At 48.7% G+C, this 13,919-nt stretch overlaps 1 protein-coding gene across 3 annotated transcripts in view; it reads right to left on the bottom strand.

Annotated features, from left to right (window-relative positions):
- The window catches only part of LOC134078119 (receptor tyrosine-protein kinase erbB-4-like), a 222,629-nt gene that overhangs the window by 37,460 nt on the left and 171,250 nt on the right, over positions 1 to 13,919 (bottom strand). For all 3 annotated transcript variants that reach the window (XM_062533796.1, XM_062533797.1, XM_062533795.1), the window contains exons 14-16: positions 11,052 to 11,145; positions 7,461 to 7,615; positions 5,992 to 6,036 (exon numbers count right to left, since the gene is read on the bottom strand). In XM_062533796.1, coding sequence (XP_062389780.1) covers positions 5,992 to 6,036; positions 7,461 to 7,615; positions 11,052 to 11,145 — 294 coding nt within the window. The remainder of the gene's footprint in view (positions 1 to 5,991; positions 6,037 to 7,460; positions 7,616 to 11,051; positions 11,146 to 13,919) is intronic.

A 13,919-nucleotide genomic window follows, 5' to 3' on the forward strand; every position in this document is an offset into this window, starting at 1 on the left:
GAAACGGCATCAGGGCACTGATTTGGGACTTGTGCTCGGGGCAGCCAGACTGTGTGAATCAGTGGCGCTACATTTCCTCTCCTTTTAATAACGCGGCTAATTTGCTACTGCAGAGCAGGCTGATCGGGGCCAAGCAGCACCGCCGCACTCCAAATCAGCCGCGCCAGCCTGCACTCCGGGCCCCGCCATCCATCACGGAGAGAGGAGAGAGAGAGAGGGAGAGAGAGAGAGAGAGAGAGAGAGAGAGAGAGAGAGAGAGAGAGGGAGGGAGGGAGACAGACAGAGAGAGAGATAGAGAGAGAGATAGAGATGGAGGGAGAGGGAGAGAGAGGGCGGAGGATGGAGCCAACCCCATTAAATGCCATAACACTCAAGTCACTTCATCTCAGTGCGCGTGAGGAAGGGGGGCCTGGGCCTGGTGGAGCCACACAGAGCAGAAAACGCTGGTGTCTAGAATAAGCCATGGTCTGTGTGGAGACGCTTTTTCTTTCCTGCACTTGGGCACTAAAGTCCTGCAAAGTTTGGGAACGCTGAGATAATGGAAAGCCTGCAAGGCTCCCATAGCACCTCCCACGCCGACAATATATCCTGTAAATTGGTAAAAGCACTGGACTTTGCAAATGTGATTCACGGCGGCCATTGTTCCGGGCGGGCGTATGTGTGGGGGATGAATTATTTAGAACACAGATACAGAACCAGACTATGCCTTTAGAGCGAGGAACGTAGCGGAAGATTCCGTCGCAAACTCCCCACATCTAGCGGCAGACACTAAGACGAGTCCGAAACAAAGTGCATAATAGAAAGTGGAGCCGCACTCTCCCACCCCTGGCAAACTCTGCATAAAGAATGTGTCTTAGGTGCTTTCATATGTTATGTCCCCCGTGGCTCTTTACTATGGAAATGTAGTATAGAGGTGTTCACATGGCGGCCGGTTATTTAAAGCCCTTTGTGTCTGCAGGGCCACCTGAGGAACCAGAGGTGGAGTGGCCGGCCCAGAGAAGCCGTCTCAGGGTAATGACGTTTTATGCCCTTTTTAACCGCCGTCTGTAAGATGAAGTGGCTCCACATCCACTGTACATTACTAACCAAACAGTAAACAGAGCAATGTGCATTTGGATGAAACATTTAAATGGTCAATCTTCCCTATCTATGCACCCTTGCATAGTGTGTGAGTGTGTATTTGCGAGAGTGTATCTAGTATGCATATGAGTAGGATGTATTCATTATGGAATAGAAAATATGATCGGCTGCTTGCTATAGAACATAAAAATAAATCATTGAGAAGTGCTGTGTTTATGTGCATCTATATGTGTGAGTGGGTGAAAATGAGTGTGTGTCTGTGTGTGTATTATGCATAGTGCATTTGAGAGTTGAGTTGTAACACCCACAGAAATATTCCAAAACATCTGTTCTTTATTGGCTGGGCGGTGAAAAGGGCAGTAATACATGCAGGGCATGCCAGGCTCCCATACATCCAAACGCTGCACATAAAACACAAACGCACAGCGCTGCCACGCAAATGTCACGGGAGGCACTCAGAGGAACTGGCAACCGGCCCAGCGCTGTTTGTGTTCAACTCCTCTGGTGTGTTCCATCACAGCGCCCAGGATCAAAGAGCTGGAGAGGGCGCTGACCTCTGACCTCTGACCTTTGTGTCTGCTCTCTGCAGCGTATCCCCCAGCCTGGCTCGTCCAGCCGGGTCCACCTCAGGAGGCCCATCTCCACTCCAGCCCCCTCAGCTCAGTGGAGAGGAAACAAGAGCACGGGAGAGGAGCTGGAAACCCCCACACGGGGCTGGTGTGTGTGCGTATGTGTGTGTGTGTGTGTGTGTGTCTTCTAGCATTCACCTCCAAGAACAGATATGTTTTGTCACATAACATACATAGCCTCTTTTTCAGAAAATCTCCCTCTCTGTCTCCCTTGCTGTTTCTCTCTCCTTTCCTCTCTCTCTCACACACACACATACAGTAGATACCCAGATGTATTTATATAAAGTGTATTCAAGACAGGTCAATTATATATCTTCTACAGACTTAGTTGTTGGATGACCATGAAATTGGTATGTGGGCAGGAAAAAAAAAACAATCAGCAAGTCTGTTTTGAACTACATTACTGAATTCAAATAATTCATTAATTTTTTCTCACTTAACACAACCTAGACACAATGAGTGTGTCTAACTTTGTCATCATGTCATCCGTAAAGACCCATGATGGCCACTGCCATGGTATCTATCATAAACTCAGTGATTTGGTGAGTTTGATGTGTAGTCCAGCCTCTGCCACACACCTGTCTGTAGTCAATAGGAGCCAGCTCTAAAGAGCGGCACAAACGGCAGGTCACATTGGGCTCCAATAGAGAAATGTACCCAGTCAACAGGGGTCCTTTTGATGTGAATGCTCCCAACTGCTCTTCACTTGACTTGCTGACCCGGGTGTGGCGGAGGTCAGTGCGGCTGTGGACCAGAGAGGCCGAGGCGGAGCGGGACTCCCACAGGGCTGCGGGCAGCACAGCTGAGACACCTGGCCGTGCCGGCCGCCCACAGCACAGCAGCACACCCAGGGGGAGAGCAGAGCACGGCCATCAGAGAATCAATCCACACCGCCACTCAGCCATCTTCACCCTCAGCATCAGCACCACCAGTGTCCCTCTATCATGTGTAGTGCTTATCTGTACAGCTATTTTCATATTGATGCAGCTGGCTCCACTTTATAAAAAAATAGGCGACCTTTTTGTTTGGTCTTGTTGTATGCTTTGAACACTATGAGGTTCTATCTGACATTTTTGTGAAAATTGAGTTATTGACATATTCTTATTCTGTGGCAATTCAAGAGGGTGATGTGAGGTGTTTCTTGTAGTTGTTGGACATTTTATATGAAGTTGTTTGTTCCACTTACTGTATCAGTATAAAGGGCCGTTCACACCAAGAACGATAACTATAACGATAACAACATGAAGAAGAATATCATTGGGGATCACTTTCAGAGCGATTTTGAGAACAATAAAAAGTTAAGAGCCAATCAGAACCCATAATATTTTAGCCATCACATTTATTAACACGAGGAGAGACTTTTCTTATCGTTGTCCAGTGTGAATGCTTTTATCGTTATGGTTATACTGTAGCTATCGTTATCGATATCGTTCTTGGTGTCAATGCTGCTTAACTCTATGTGCTTAACTCTATGCTTAACTTTGATCTCAATATCTCAGAACTACTCAGAACGTAGATAGAACCTTATAATTCTGAGGGGACATGGTGAACATCATTTTAATGTGTCCGTTGAGTACAATGTGTTTAATGGTAATAGACCGTTTTCTATACTAAATAAAGGTGGTTAAATTTAACTGCTGAGGTGTAATTTATGACTACATGGCAAACATATGTAAATGTCAACTCAAACCTAATGGGAACAAAATCCCCATAGCTGTTGTTTGTGACACGTTCAGTCTAGTTGTGTCCACCGACTGTAAGTGGCTCTGGGACTGTGTGTCAGTGTGTCCTCCTGCTTGTTCTTTCCTGTCACTGAGCACAGCGCAGCCCATTTGATCTGGTGTCATCTGATAGAGACGTTTGTTACGGGCCCAGCTATCGGCACGAGAGTGGCTGTGCGAGGCACCTGGATCATTGTCTAGGCCTGTCACTTTCATCTGTGGAGAGGGGCTTTTCCCTTGTGCTGTGTTCCTTCTCATCGCTCGGCCCTCTTATCTCCGCCGTCCATCTGTTACTGGGCCCAGACACACTGATGTCCAGCGCTGATCAATGGAGACACTATTTCCTGCAGCGCCTCTATAGGGGACTATAAATAAGGCACCATTACTGGCCACAGCCCTCTCCGTGGGCAGCATGCAGGACTGTGTCTGCTGGAGCCTGGTGTGTGTGTGCTGCTGCTGCAGTCTGGAGGGGCGGGCCAAAGCCCATCAAGCTGCACAGCTATAGCGAGAGCAGTCTGACCCTGACTCAACCCAGTGACCGGCAGGGAGCCAAATGGGCCATATTATGGACTACACACGTGCATCTGCTCATGATTACCAGGTAACAAGGGTGGGGAATGGCATGCATGTATGCACGTTAGCATGGCATCTGCTGGACTGAGGTCAACAAGAGCTGGATTCAAACGCTACGCTGCTCAGATGCTTTTTGAAGTGTCTACAGAGGAGAGGAAGGAGAGGAGAGGGGACTCATGTAAACGTGACTAACTGACGATCGGTCATTCTGCACTTGACATGCCATTTGCTGATCTGACCCTTCTCACACCCCACTCAACAGATGTCCTGTTTTGTCCTGTATAGGTAAGACCTGCTCCCTGTACCCGTGTTGACTTCTCAGTGGCAGTGCTTTGTTTATTTCCATATATTTCATCTCTTGCTGCTCATAACAGATGCTGCTACTCTGGGCCAGTGTCCTGCTGCCACATACATGCTCCAATATGTTTTCTCATCATCACCATTGCCCTTCCTCCACCCAGTCCAATCCCTACAGCTAATAAAAGGGGGGATTCAAAATTGCAAATCCATTTCCTCAGAGCTGTTAGTGACATTTTGTTCCTATCCCCCTCGGAGAACAAAGGCAAAATACTATCAATTTATCAAGAGGAGCGCACATGACAACGACACACACACACGCGCGCGCGCGCGCACACACACACACACACACACACACACACACACACACACACACACACACACACACACACACACACAGACACACACAGACACACACACACCCACACACACACACACACACACACACACACACACACACACACACACACAGGCCTAACAGCTAGCCATTAATCACATAAGACTGGGCCCTCTTGCCTTCTGTCTCATCCTCTCTCTTTCATTTTCTCGCTCTCTCATCCTCTCGCTCCCTTTTGTCTCTCACTTTCATTGTTATTTTATACCCGTTCCTCTCTCTCTCTCTCTCTCTCTCTCTCTCTCTCTCTCTCTCTCTGTGCAGCCTTTTCTCCCGCCAGGCCTTTTCCTGCTCTATGGGCTCAAAAACAGCCATGGCTCAAAATGATGGGCTGCGTTCCTCATGATCAGGTCTTCATTATGGCACAAGCTGCTAGAAGCTACACTAATGCCCCCTTCTCTTCCTCCACCTCCTCCACCTCCTCCACCTCCCCACTGATAACACAAGGGCCTGAGCGGAGCTGCTGGAGAAGCAGTCCACTATATGAGAGAGGGAGCGAGAGGGAGAGAGGGAGCGAGAGGGAGAGAGAGAGCGAGGGAGGGAGAGAGAGAGAGAGAGAGAGAGAAAGATAGCAAATTGCAGCTGTGATCATGTAAGTGCAATGGAGTGCTCTCTGGTTCGATGCAATCGCATTTGATAAAATATTTGCTTTGAGGTGCACAATAATTGCTCAAATTTGGACTCGTTAATTTTTTGCCAATTCAGAACAGGAGAGAGAGAGAGAGAGAGAGAGAGAGAGAGAGAGAGAGAGAGAGAGAGAGAGAGAGATACAGAGAGAGGGAGAGAGAGAAAGTGTGCTTGCGTCACTAGCATGGAGAGAGAGCAAAGAGAGAAATGGAAGCGGGACAGAAGGACAAAGAGGAAATTGAGCGCCGTGCTGGTTAAGAGTCTCGGCGCACGTGCGTTGCGTGAGTCATAACCTTGTAGCCAGGAGCCGTGAAGAGGAACAGAGTGCCCTGCAGCAAGAGCAGCTCTAAACCCACTGACTCCCCACGGCTGACCATGTGCCCAGAACCCATCGAGCCGCAAACCAGCCTGGCCTCAACAATGGACTCCAACTACACAACACTGACACTCCAAACAAAAATAACACAGGTGTGTGTGTGTGTGTGTGTGTGTGTGTGTGTGTGTGTGTACATACTGAGAACACAGCTTGAAGGACAGTGGGGAAAAGTACGACCAGGAGGGTAGATGGAGCTGCTTCTCTGTGTGCCCCATGTCTAATAATAAACATTTCAATGGATCGCAGGTTTCTTGTAAAACACTTTCGTTTGAGTCACTTGTTTGAACACATTACCTGTCCATGATGCCAATGCAGTCTTGTAGTCGGGGTCCAAGACACCTGAAGGAAAGACAGACACATAATGTATCAGCACTTCACCCTTTACAGAATTATTTCATTTTCCAACTTTGTATGTTTATTTAAATAAAACTCTTCTAATAGACTGTCAACTAGTTGCGCACAACATGGCTAAAGGCTACATGGGCTGTACAATTTCTAGGTGTGGAAATACTTCACCAAAAGTGAGACCTGGTCCACAATGACATGTACGTTGAGTACAGCTGTATTAAAGTACAACTAGATTTATGTCTGCTATGGATATTCATTTAAAGATGAAACATACGCTGCCAACAGATGGTACTAGCAGTGAAGTTAGCACCACAACTGTACATAACAACTAGTCGACCAGTCAGCTAGTTAAGCACTATGAGCTACTACTCCACTAGTAAAAGTCAGTGGTGGTGAAACTCCTAAGGCAGACAGTGCAGACGCCACTCCTGACACTGTGCAGCACAGGCAGTTCAGTGGAGCGGAGTGGTGAGACACGCACTCTCCACTTCTGGAAACTTCACCTCACAGGAGCTCCGTGTGCAGACGGGGGCCCTATTAGGCATGGCACTCATTAAAGCAGCCGGCTGTCTGATCTCGGAGGGGATTCTGGGACGGCTCCAGCCAGAAGCCATCCCCTCTACACTTTACCCTCACACATTCCTGCCTCACACAGAGACAGACAGAGAGAAACAGACAGAGCTTCCTTTGTCATTCTATCTCTTAGCCGTTGAAGCCGTGTGAGATTTTTTTTTCCACGTGCATTGTTATGAGTTCTGATGCTCCTCAGGTCTCTACGTGTCTCTCTTTTGCCGTCTGCATTGTGTTCTAGACACTCTTGGCTGCCTGCTTCACCACTGGGATGTGCGCTGCCAACATCGGCGCCTTTGCCAGTGCCACTCTTGAAGACTGTGTGAAATGAGACACTGTTTAACCCCTATGCCAGTAGGGCATGCCTGTAAGAGTTACATCAGCCACTGGAGCATGTTCCCAACTCATCCCATGGCTCCCGACTCCTCCCTCCGTTCCTGCGCTGTTATGTAATAGATTCCCTCTCCCACTGATCAAAGTCCACTGTGAGCCTGACAAGCAGATGGAGACAGTCCTACACCTCCCACTCCTCCCACTCCTCCTGCAGCCAGGCCATCAGGTAGTGTCTCGTCGACTACTAACCTACATAGGCCTGTCTCATCGACTACTAACCTACATAAGCCCCCAAGGGCCCATAGAACTGTGCAATGTTACACAGTGCTTTTAGATTGTGGTTGGAACACTGCACCACTAATACATCCATCCTTCACAGACCCAAAGCAGCTCGATGCAATAGAACATGTCTCAATGCTCTTTGAGTGGCACAATAGACTCCCACTACGGAACATGCCTGCGATCATGATCATGAACATGAGGCGCACGTGCACGCTCGCTCGCTCACTCACCCCTGAGTGCAGTTGGCGTGGCAGGGGTGGCACTCGCTGTTGGCCTCGGCGTATTTGAAGATGAAGCTGTTGGCGCCCTGCACTCCATCAGGGCATTTCTCCACACAGTTGGGGCCGTCTTTGAAGTGCCGGCATTTCACACAGTGATCGGGTCCCTGGGAGAGAGAGAGAGAGAGAGAGAGGGAGAGAGAGGAAGCAGAAGAAGAGAAGAGGATCAGAGAGAAAGAGAGATGTAGCGAGAGAGAGAGGGGGAAGGAAAGCGAGTGAGAGAAAGAAAGGGAAACAAAAGAAACAGAGAATGGAGAGATAAAAGAAGACAGAGAAAGGCACACATAAAACACCCGCAACCAGGGCCAGGGATAATAACCATCTCTCACAGCACACACAATGACCATAACAATCAGCAGTGGGGGGATTTATGGCAGTAATATGGGCTGCCGAGGCTGGAGCGGGGCTGTGGGAGGCGCGCGGCGCTGGACTGGATATCAATAAGGAGCGCTGCCTCTCTGGACACCTCATCAACAGACCTGACAAACAGCAGCTCGCGCTACACAAGCTACACACATCTGCTCCATCATGGGGGAGGAGGGCGCAGCACAACAAATGCCACTGTCAAAGGACATTGGGCTGCACATTTGATGATAGTACAGTTGAATATGTAAGTGTCTCCCTGGAGCCCACATATGCATTCATATGGCCACTGTGTCTGGTCTTTACATGAGGAAAACCTGTCAGTTTCAAGACTTGGGGGGTTGCAATAAAACCGTAATGGGATTTTGACGCTCAGAAAATGAGTTTATTGCCCCATCCTCTGATGTTCCAGGGGCAATTGTCAAAGAAGAGGGGTAAACACACGAATAGACTGTTCCATCATCTTCCTGTATGCTTATATGATCTAAGCCATTATTACAAAAAAATTCACAGAAAAAATGAAATATACATAGCGAACCTCTCCTAATGAAATCCAGTTTCCTCCTAAATGTGAGGCAATATAATACTAGACTGTAGAAATGAGGCTGTCATATGTGGGCTGATGTGAAATGGACAGCTCAGTCCAAGGTCTAGCACAGCCAGTGGTGACACTCACTCAGTAAGGGCCATGTGAGGGCCAGTGAGAGAGGGCATTCTGAATGCAAACCCACTTCACAAAGGCTATGGACTGAGGAAAATGTATTGATATTGCCATTCTACTGCAAGGCCGTAGACCTCAACTACTACAATTACTTTGCTGGACTGGAACCATTTTTTGTACACAAAGAAGGATTTTGCTTGGAATAGTGCAAGGTCTTTGGTTGGGTTTATGAGACATTTATTGTCTCTCCTTTTTAATAATCCTTAAGGCTCGGGGAAGGACAACAAATGGAACAAAGCACTCAGATTCTCCATCTCTCTTTCATTCAATTTTGTGTTCTTTCTTTCGCCCTCTCTCTCTTTCTTTCTCTCCCCCTCCCTCTCCTTCTTCCACTCTCTGTCAATCTCAGGGTTGAGTGAAACACAGAAAAACAAAAACAAAAACCCTCTCCAAACTCTCGGTGTTAAGATGCTTAACAAACCCTTGCATGTCTGGCAACAGGGATGAGTCGCTAAAGCGCTACTTGCGCCATTTCCTGTCCACATTGGTGGCACGGCCCGTTAATCAATTAGCGCTCTCAGCGAAGGTCCATCTGGACTGAACGAGGGGGACCCATCTCCGGACAGCATATGGGCCGGGCTGGACACAGGGCCAGAGGATGGCGTGGCTATTCTCCGAGTGTGGCGTGCCTGGACTCGCCTCCACTCCGGCACCCTTCTCAGGCTGCCTCCCACCAGAGAGACTAATCAATCTGGGCCTAATTGATCCTCCCCTCCAAACACCTGGTGCAGAGAGAGCCTGGGCCCCGCTCACGGCTCTAAGCCGCCATATTTCAGCCTTTTCCCTCCTCCTTCATTCCGACACTCATTTCATCATCTGTCTGCTTGGCAAGCAGCGGTTTAAGAGGGCTTAATTGCTCTACAAGAGCATTTGTGATTGGAAACTGATACGCGCGCTGTCTTAACAGCTTTTTGAACAAATCACGGGAGGTTTGCGGAGCAGCTCAGTCCTCGTCTCTCGACTGCTTACAAAGTGTTTTTCCTCCGCCGCTTCTCGGAGCTCCAAGTTTGGGGCAGCTGTAACAACATGCCTGCGCCTGCTCTGGCTGTGGCTGAGGTCAAGTTGACACATCGGACATTTACAGCGCAGGGGCCCAGGCCTCCACCCACCAGGCAGCGGCTAGCGGAGCGACCGGCGAACAAGTGTCTGGCTCACCTATGCGCCTCTGCACTCAACACTGGCCTGCAGCTCGGCTGGGCTCAGCTCCTGGACGCCGCGAGCCAAGCCAAGAACATCACCCGTCTCTCCAACTAATCAAGCCCAACACAAACGAACACATTCCCTGGCCCGCGGCCATGCCTCCTGGGCTGTTTACATTGCCTGGTCCGAAGGGCTGAGTTTATGCAGCCCTGCGCCGGATCCAGCGCTAATTACAGCAGAATAATATCTGTCTGTCTACACTTTCAGGCCAGTCTGGGTATCAGAAGTTTATGTTTATGTGCGCCAATGCAAAAATGCAAATACATCAACTGCATATGGGAGTGGGGACTGAAAGAATGTGTATAATGGCAGAGGTTCATACATAGTTCATGTACAGTATCGCATCTCTCTGGATGTGTGGAAACATGATACATGAAGCCAAATGCACAGGTGAGGATGGAGTGTGACATCTTGGCAAATCTTTCCCTTTCGGTTTGACTGAGAACTGGACACTTGAACAGTTAACATAAGAGAGAGAAAACCAACATACAGCACATACAAATGCCTTCACGCACGGAGTTGTGCATCAGGTGCACATACACTCAGCAGAGGTGCATTGGATACAAACATGTGCACATACACTCAATAGAGCTGCATTGGATACAAACATGTGCACATACACTAAATAGAGCTGCATTGGATACACACATGTGCACATACTGTACAGGAGGCGACGCTGGAACACACACTGGCCCGCTGCAGTAGAGTCGGCCCCGTGGGGAGCCCTCTGGGTCAGTGCTGCTGACGTGGGCAAACAGCAGCTCCGCGGCCCTCTGTGTCCACGGGGCGCTCAATCGGCCATCTCTTTGTAAGGCGGCCACTGAATTAGCCGACCTAATCTACTCTTCCTGTACATTAACATGAAGCAAAATCAATGGCGCAACAAAAGGTCCACTCTACCAGAGGATACAATTAATCTTGGTGTCTGGCCAATCGAAGATCTTGTCCACATATCCCATATCGGGGCGCGCGCTCTGCCAAGAGGCTCACACAAAAACACTGCTGTTCTGCATTTTCTGTGTGCACCAGTGGAGTACTGAAAAACAAGCTCTGATGAGACGACCTCAATTAAAAATGGATAACCAAACTAACGTTACATCATCAACAATAAATAGCCCATAAGTGACAGTGAAGGAGACAGAGATGGAGAAGCAGCGCTGCTGGTCTGGGCCTAGCGCCCTAGCGGCTATGCAGTGAGCCAGTGTGAACAAAGACAGAGCGGAGGGTGCAGGGTCCAGGGAGGGAGTGTGTGCACTCACCGGTCCAGTGCAGGTCAGAGACTCGTCCTCGGACTTCTCACACTGAGGGTCACACTCCAGACACACCGAGCCATTAGCAAACTCACGCACATCCCTGTTAGAGAGAGGTGGAGAGAGAAGAAAGAGAACGTGAGGCATACAGTATGAATAAAGATGGCTTACTGGAGCCTTACATTACACATCTGAATCTATGTTCAGTGCACATTTGTAAAAAGGGAGCATGCAGAAAATTGGTGGATACAATGGATTGCTTTCATAGTATATAAAGACATTTCTACAACAAATCAATAGCACTCCAAGTGTACAGTGCAGAAGGCGAGGCGTGCTAAATGTGAGCACAGAAAGTGCTTGTTTGTGTGTCTGTATGGATTACGAGGCCAGAGTACATATGTATTTCTTTCTCATCATTGACATATCATAGAATGCCTTGTGCAGCAGATGCGGAGTCGTTCAGTTCTTTTGTGTGTGTGCCTCCCATTTCACAGGTCAATGTTTGATGGCAAAGCTGTTAGAGGCTCAGATGTGAGCCACAGCTTAGAACTCTCAGTCAGCATTAGGCCTGACTCTAAAAAGATAATGATGCTTTCAAAGTACATCTGCAAACCCTCACTCCTTACAGAGAGATACAAGGATACATAGTTTATCTATGGACCCATTTATCAACACAACCACAACCACACACACACACACTCACACACACATTAGTTCAACAGCCATAGCTGTGTATAAATTCCACGACAGAGCCGTAGCAGGCCCACCGGGGACCAGACGGAAACATTCCCCCCTGCTGCGTTCCCCCTCCACCGGCAGCAGGGCCCTACAGAAGGCCAGCGCGGGCCCCTGACAGCACACGGCACACACCATTAAGATGAACCAGGAGTGAGAGCGGCTGCCCTTCACAGGTGATCAGCCTGCCTATTTATCAGGCAAATCCGAGGGGCAGACACACACACAACACACAACAACTCCGCTGGAAGAAATCCCGCCACGGAGATCCCAGCTAAGCCATCCAGCAGAGGGGATTATCAAATCAGGCATATTCGTTTGGAGCGGTGCGTGCCGTTAGATACCGATGCTGGTTCCGACCCATGAGGATCCCACCGCCAGGTCTAGGGCAGGAATCTATAGGAGGCCTGCAGAGGAGATTAGGCCTGGGCCATATGAAGGGAGCCGGCGCTCCCCCACTCCTCCAATAGAAGAAGGAGCTGACTCAATGGGAGGGGAAAATTAAATTAGAATTAATTATGCGCTATCTGGACGGCACAATGCATTCTGGGTGGCCCAGGGGATGCCTTTGTGGGACTATGTTATCGTTTAACGGGTTTATTCAGTCCGGGCATGTAGGCTTAGACTTCAGACAGCCTGTAGGGGATTGCTGCCTAATATCTCAGATGGGCTTTGTTTTAGCTGCACTTCAACCGGGCTCACAAGAGGAAAAATACTGAAACAAATCAAATTCTAAATATTCAAAACATTATACCTTACAGTATCACTAAGACTAGTCCCTTGAGCAGATGACTCCCCTATTCGGTTCTTTTGACCACACCTGGCTCATTTGAAATGCCGTAGCAGTGAGCTCCAACTGATCCCATTTCCCAAAGGGATCTGCTCCAGTGACCTTTCCAGCTCTACTGTTTCCTTCCTAAAGGGCTTCCAGCACCAGCTCTGTGTTCTGCAGTCCCTTCTACAGAGTAAGAGTGCACTGTGCGTTCAGCAGGTTAGCATGCCTTCCAGTCACAGTGAGGGGAACACTACATAGCTCCAGGTGAACACACACACACACACACACACACACACACACACACACTCTGAACAAGGGCTTAGTGACACTGGGGGGTGAGGGGAGTGGGTGCCTGTGCGGTGCCATGCTCAGACACGGACAGTGACGCGGGGAGACTGGCCAGTGCCATACCTCTCCAGGCCCACCTCCCGCTTCTCCACTAGGAAGGGCTGGCCCTGCCGCTTGGGCCTGGAGCCTGAGACTCTGCAAGGGAACACAGCCACACATGGGGACTTGGGGGACATCAGGGGGAACACAGCAACAGCTTGAGGGGGGACCTGGAATCATCTGTGGTAATCTTGATTACTGTCGTTAGTCTTAAATATTTATGAATAGAGAGAAGACTTTCTTCCCTCAGGGTGACCCTCATGTTTAATAATATCAGAAGAACTGTCTCTAAGTGATCCGCTGAATAACTTCCCTTAGAAGTTTCGCACTCGATTTGATATGTGAGTACTGTATACAGACTGTGCTGTAGCACTCATTAGGTTGCCTATAACAAAACTGATATTCGTCTGAAACATTCATTACAAAATTCCTCAAAGCTTCATATAGCGGTGTAATCAATATCCCCTGAAAATAAACAACACAACAGCATATTTAATGCATGTGAACACACACACACACACACACACACACACACACACACACACACACACACACACACACACACACACACACACACACAGTTTCTATGCTCATATGTAGCACTGCATTGCCTTCTACACTGCATTGGTACTGTTTTCCTGTGCACACTGCCTGTGAGGTGAGAGCCTCAGCCCACCTGGCTGCTGGAGGTCAGGTGCCAAATGAAATGTGAATGAAGGGGGGAGGTCACCTCTGAATCTGAATCAACCGTACACATTACATTCCTCAATGCAGCCACACACACTCAACATTCCACAGCTGCGGCAGAGACAAAAAAACAACATACCTCCCTGATGTCTCCCCTAGAACATTTGTATTTTATGAAGTAAGGTACATTTCAGACCTGTGGCTCAAACTAAATCACACTGCAGCTAACCCAGAAAACATGATTTTTTAACTTTTCTGCCTTTTTTGCCTCTTGAAAGCCAAAGTTTGTGTTT

Source organism: Sardina pilchardus, chromosome 4 (genome assembly GCF_963854185.1).
Source record: "Sardina pilchardus chromosome 4, fSarPil1.1, whole genome shotgun sequence".
Classification (NCBI taxonomy): Eukaryota; Metazoa; Chordata; class Actinopteri; order Clupeiformes; family Clupeidae; genus Sardina; species Sardina pilchardus.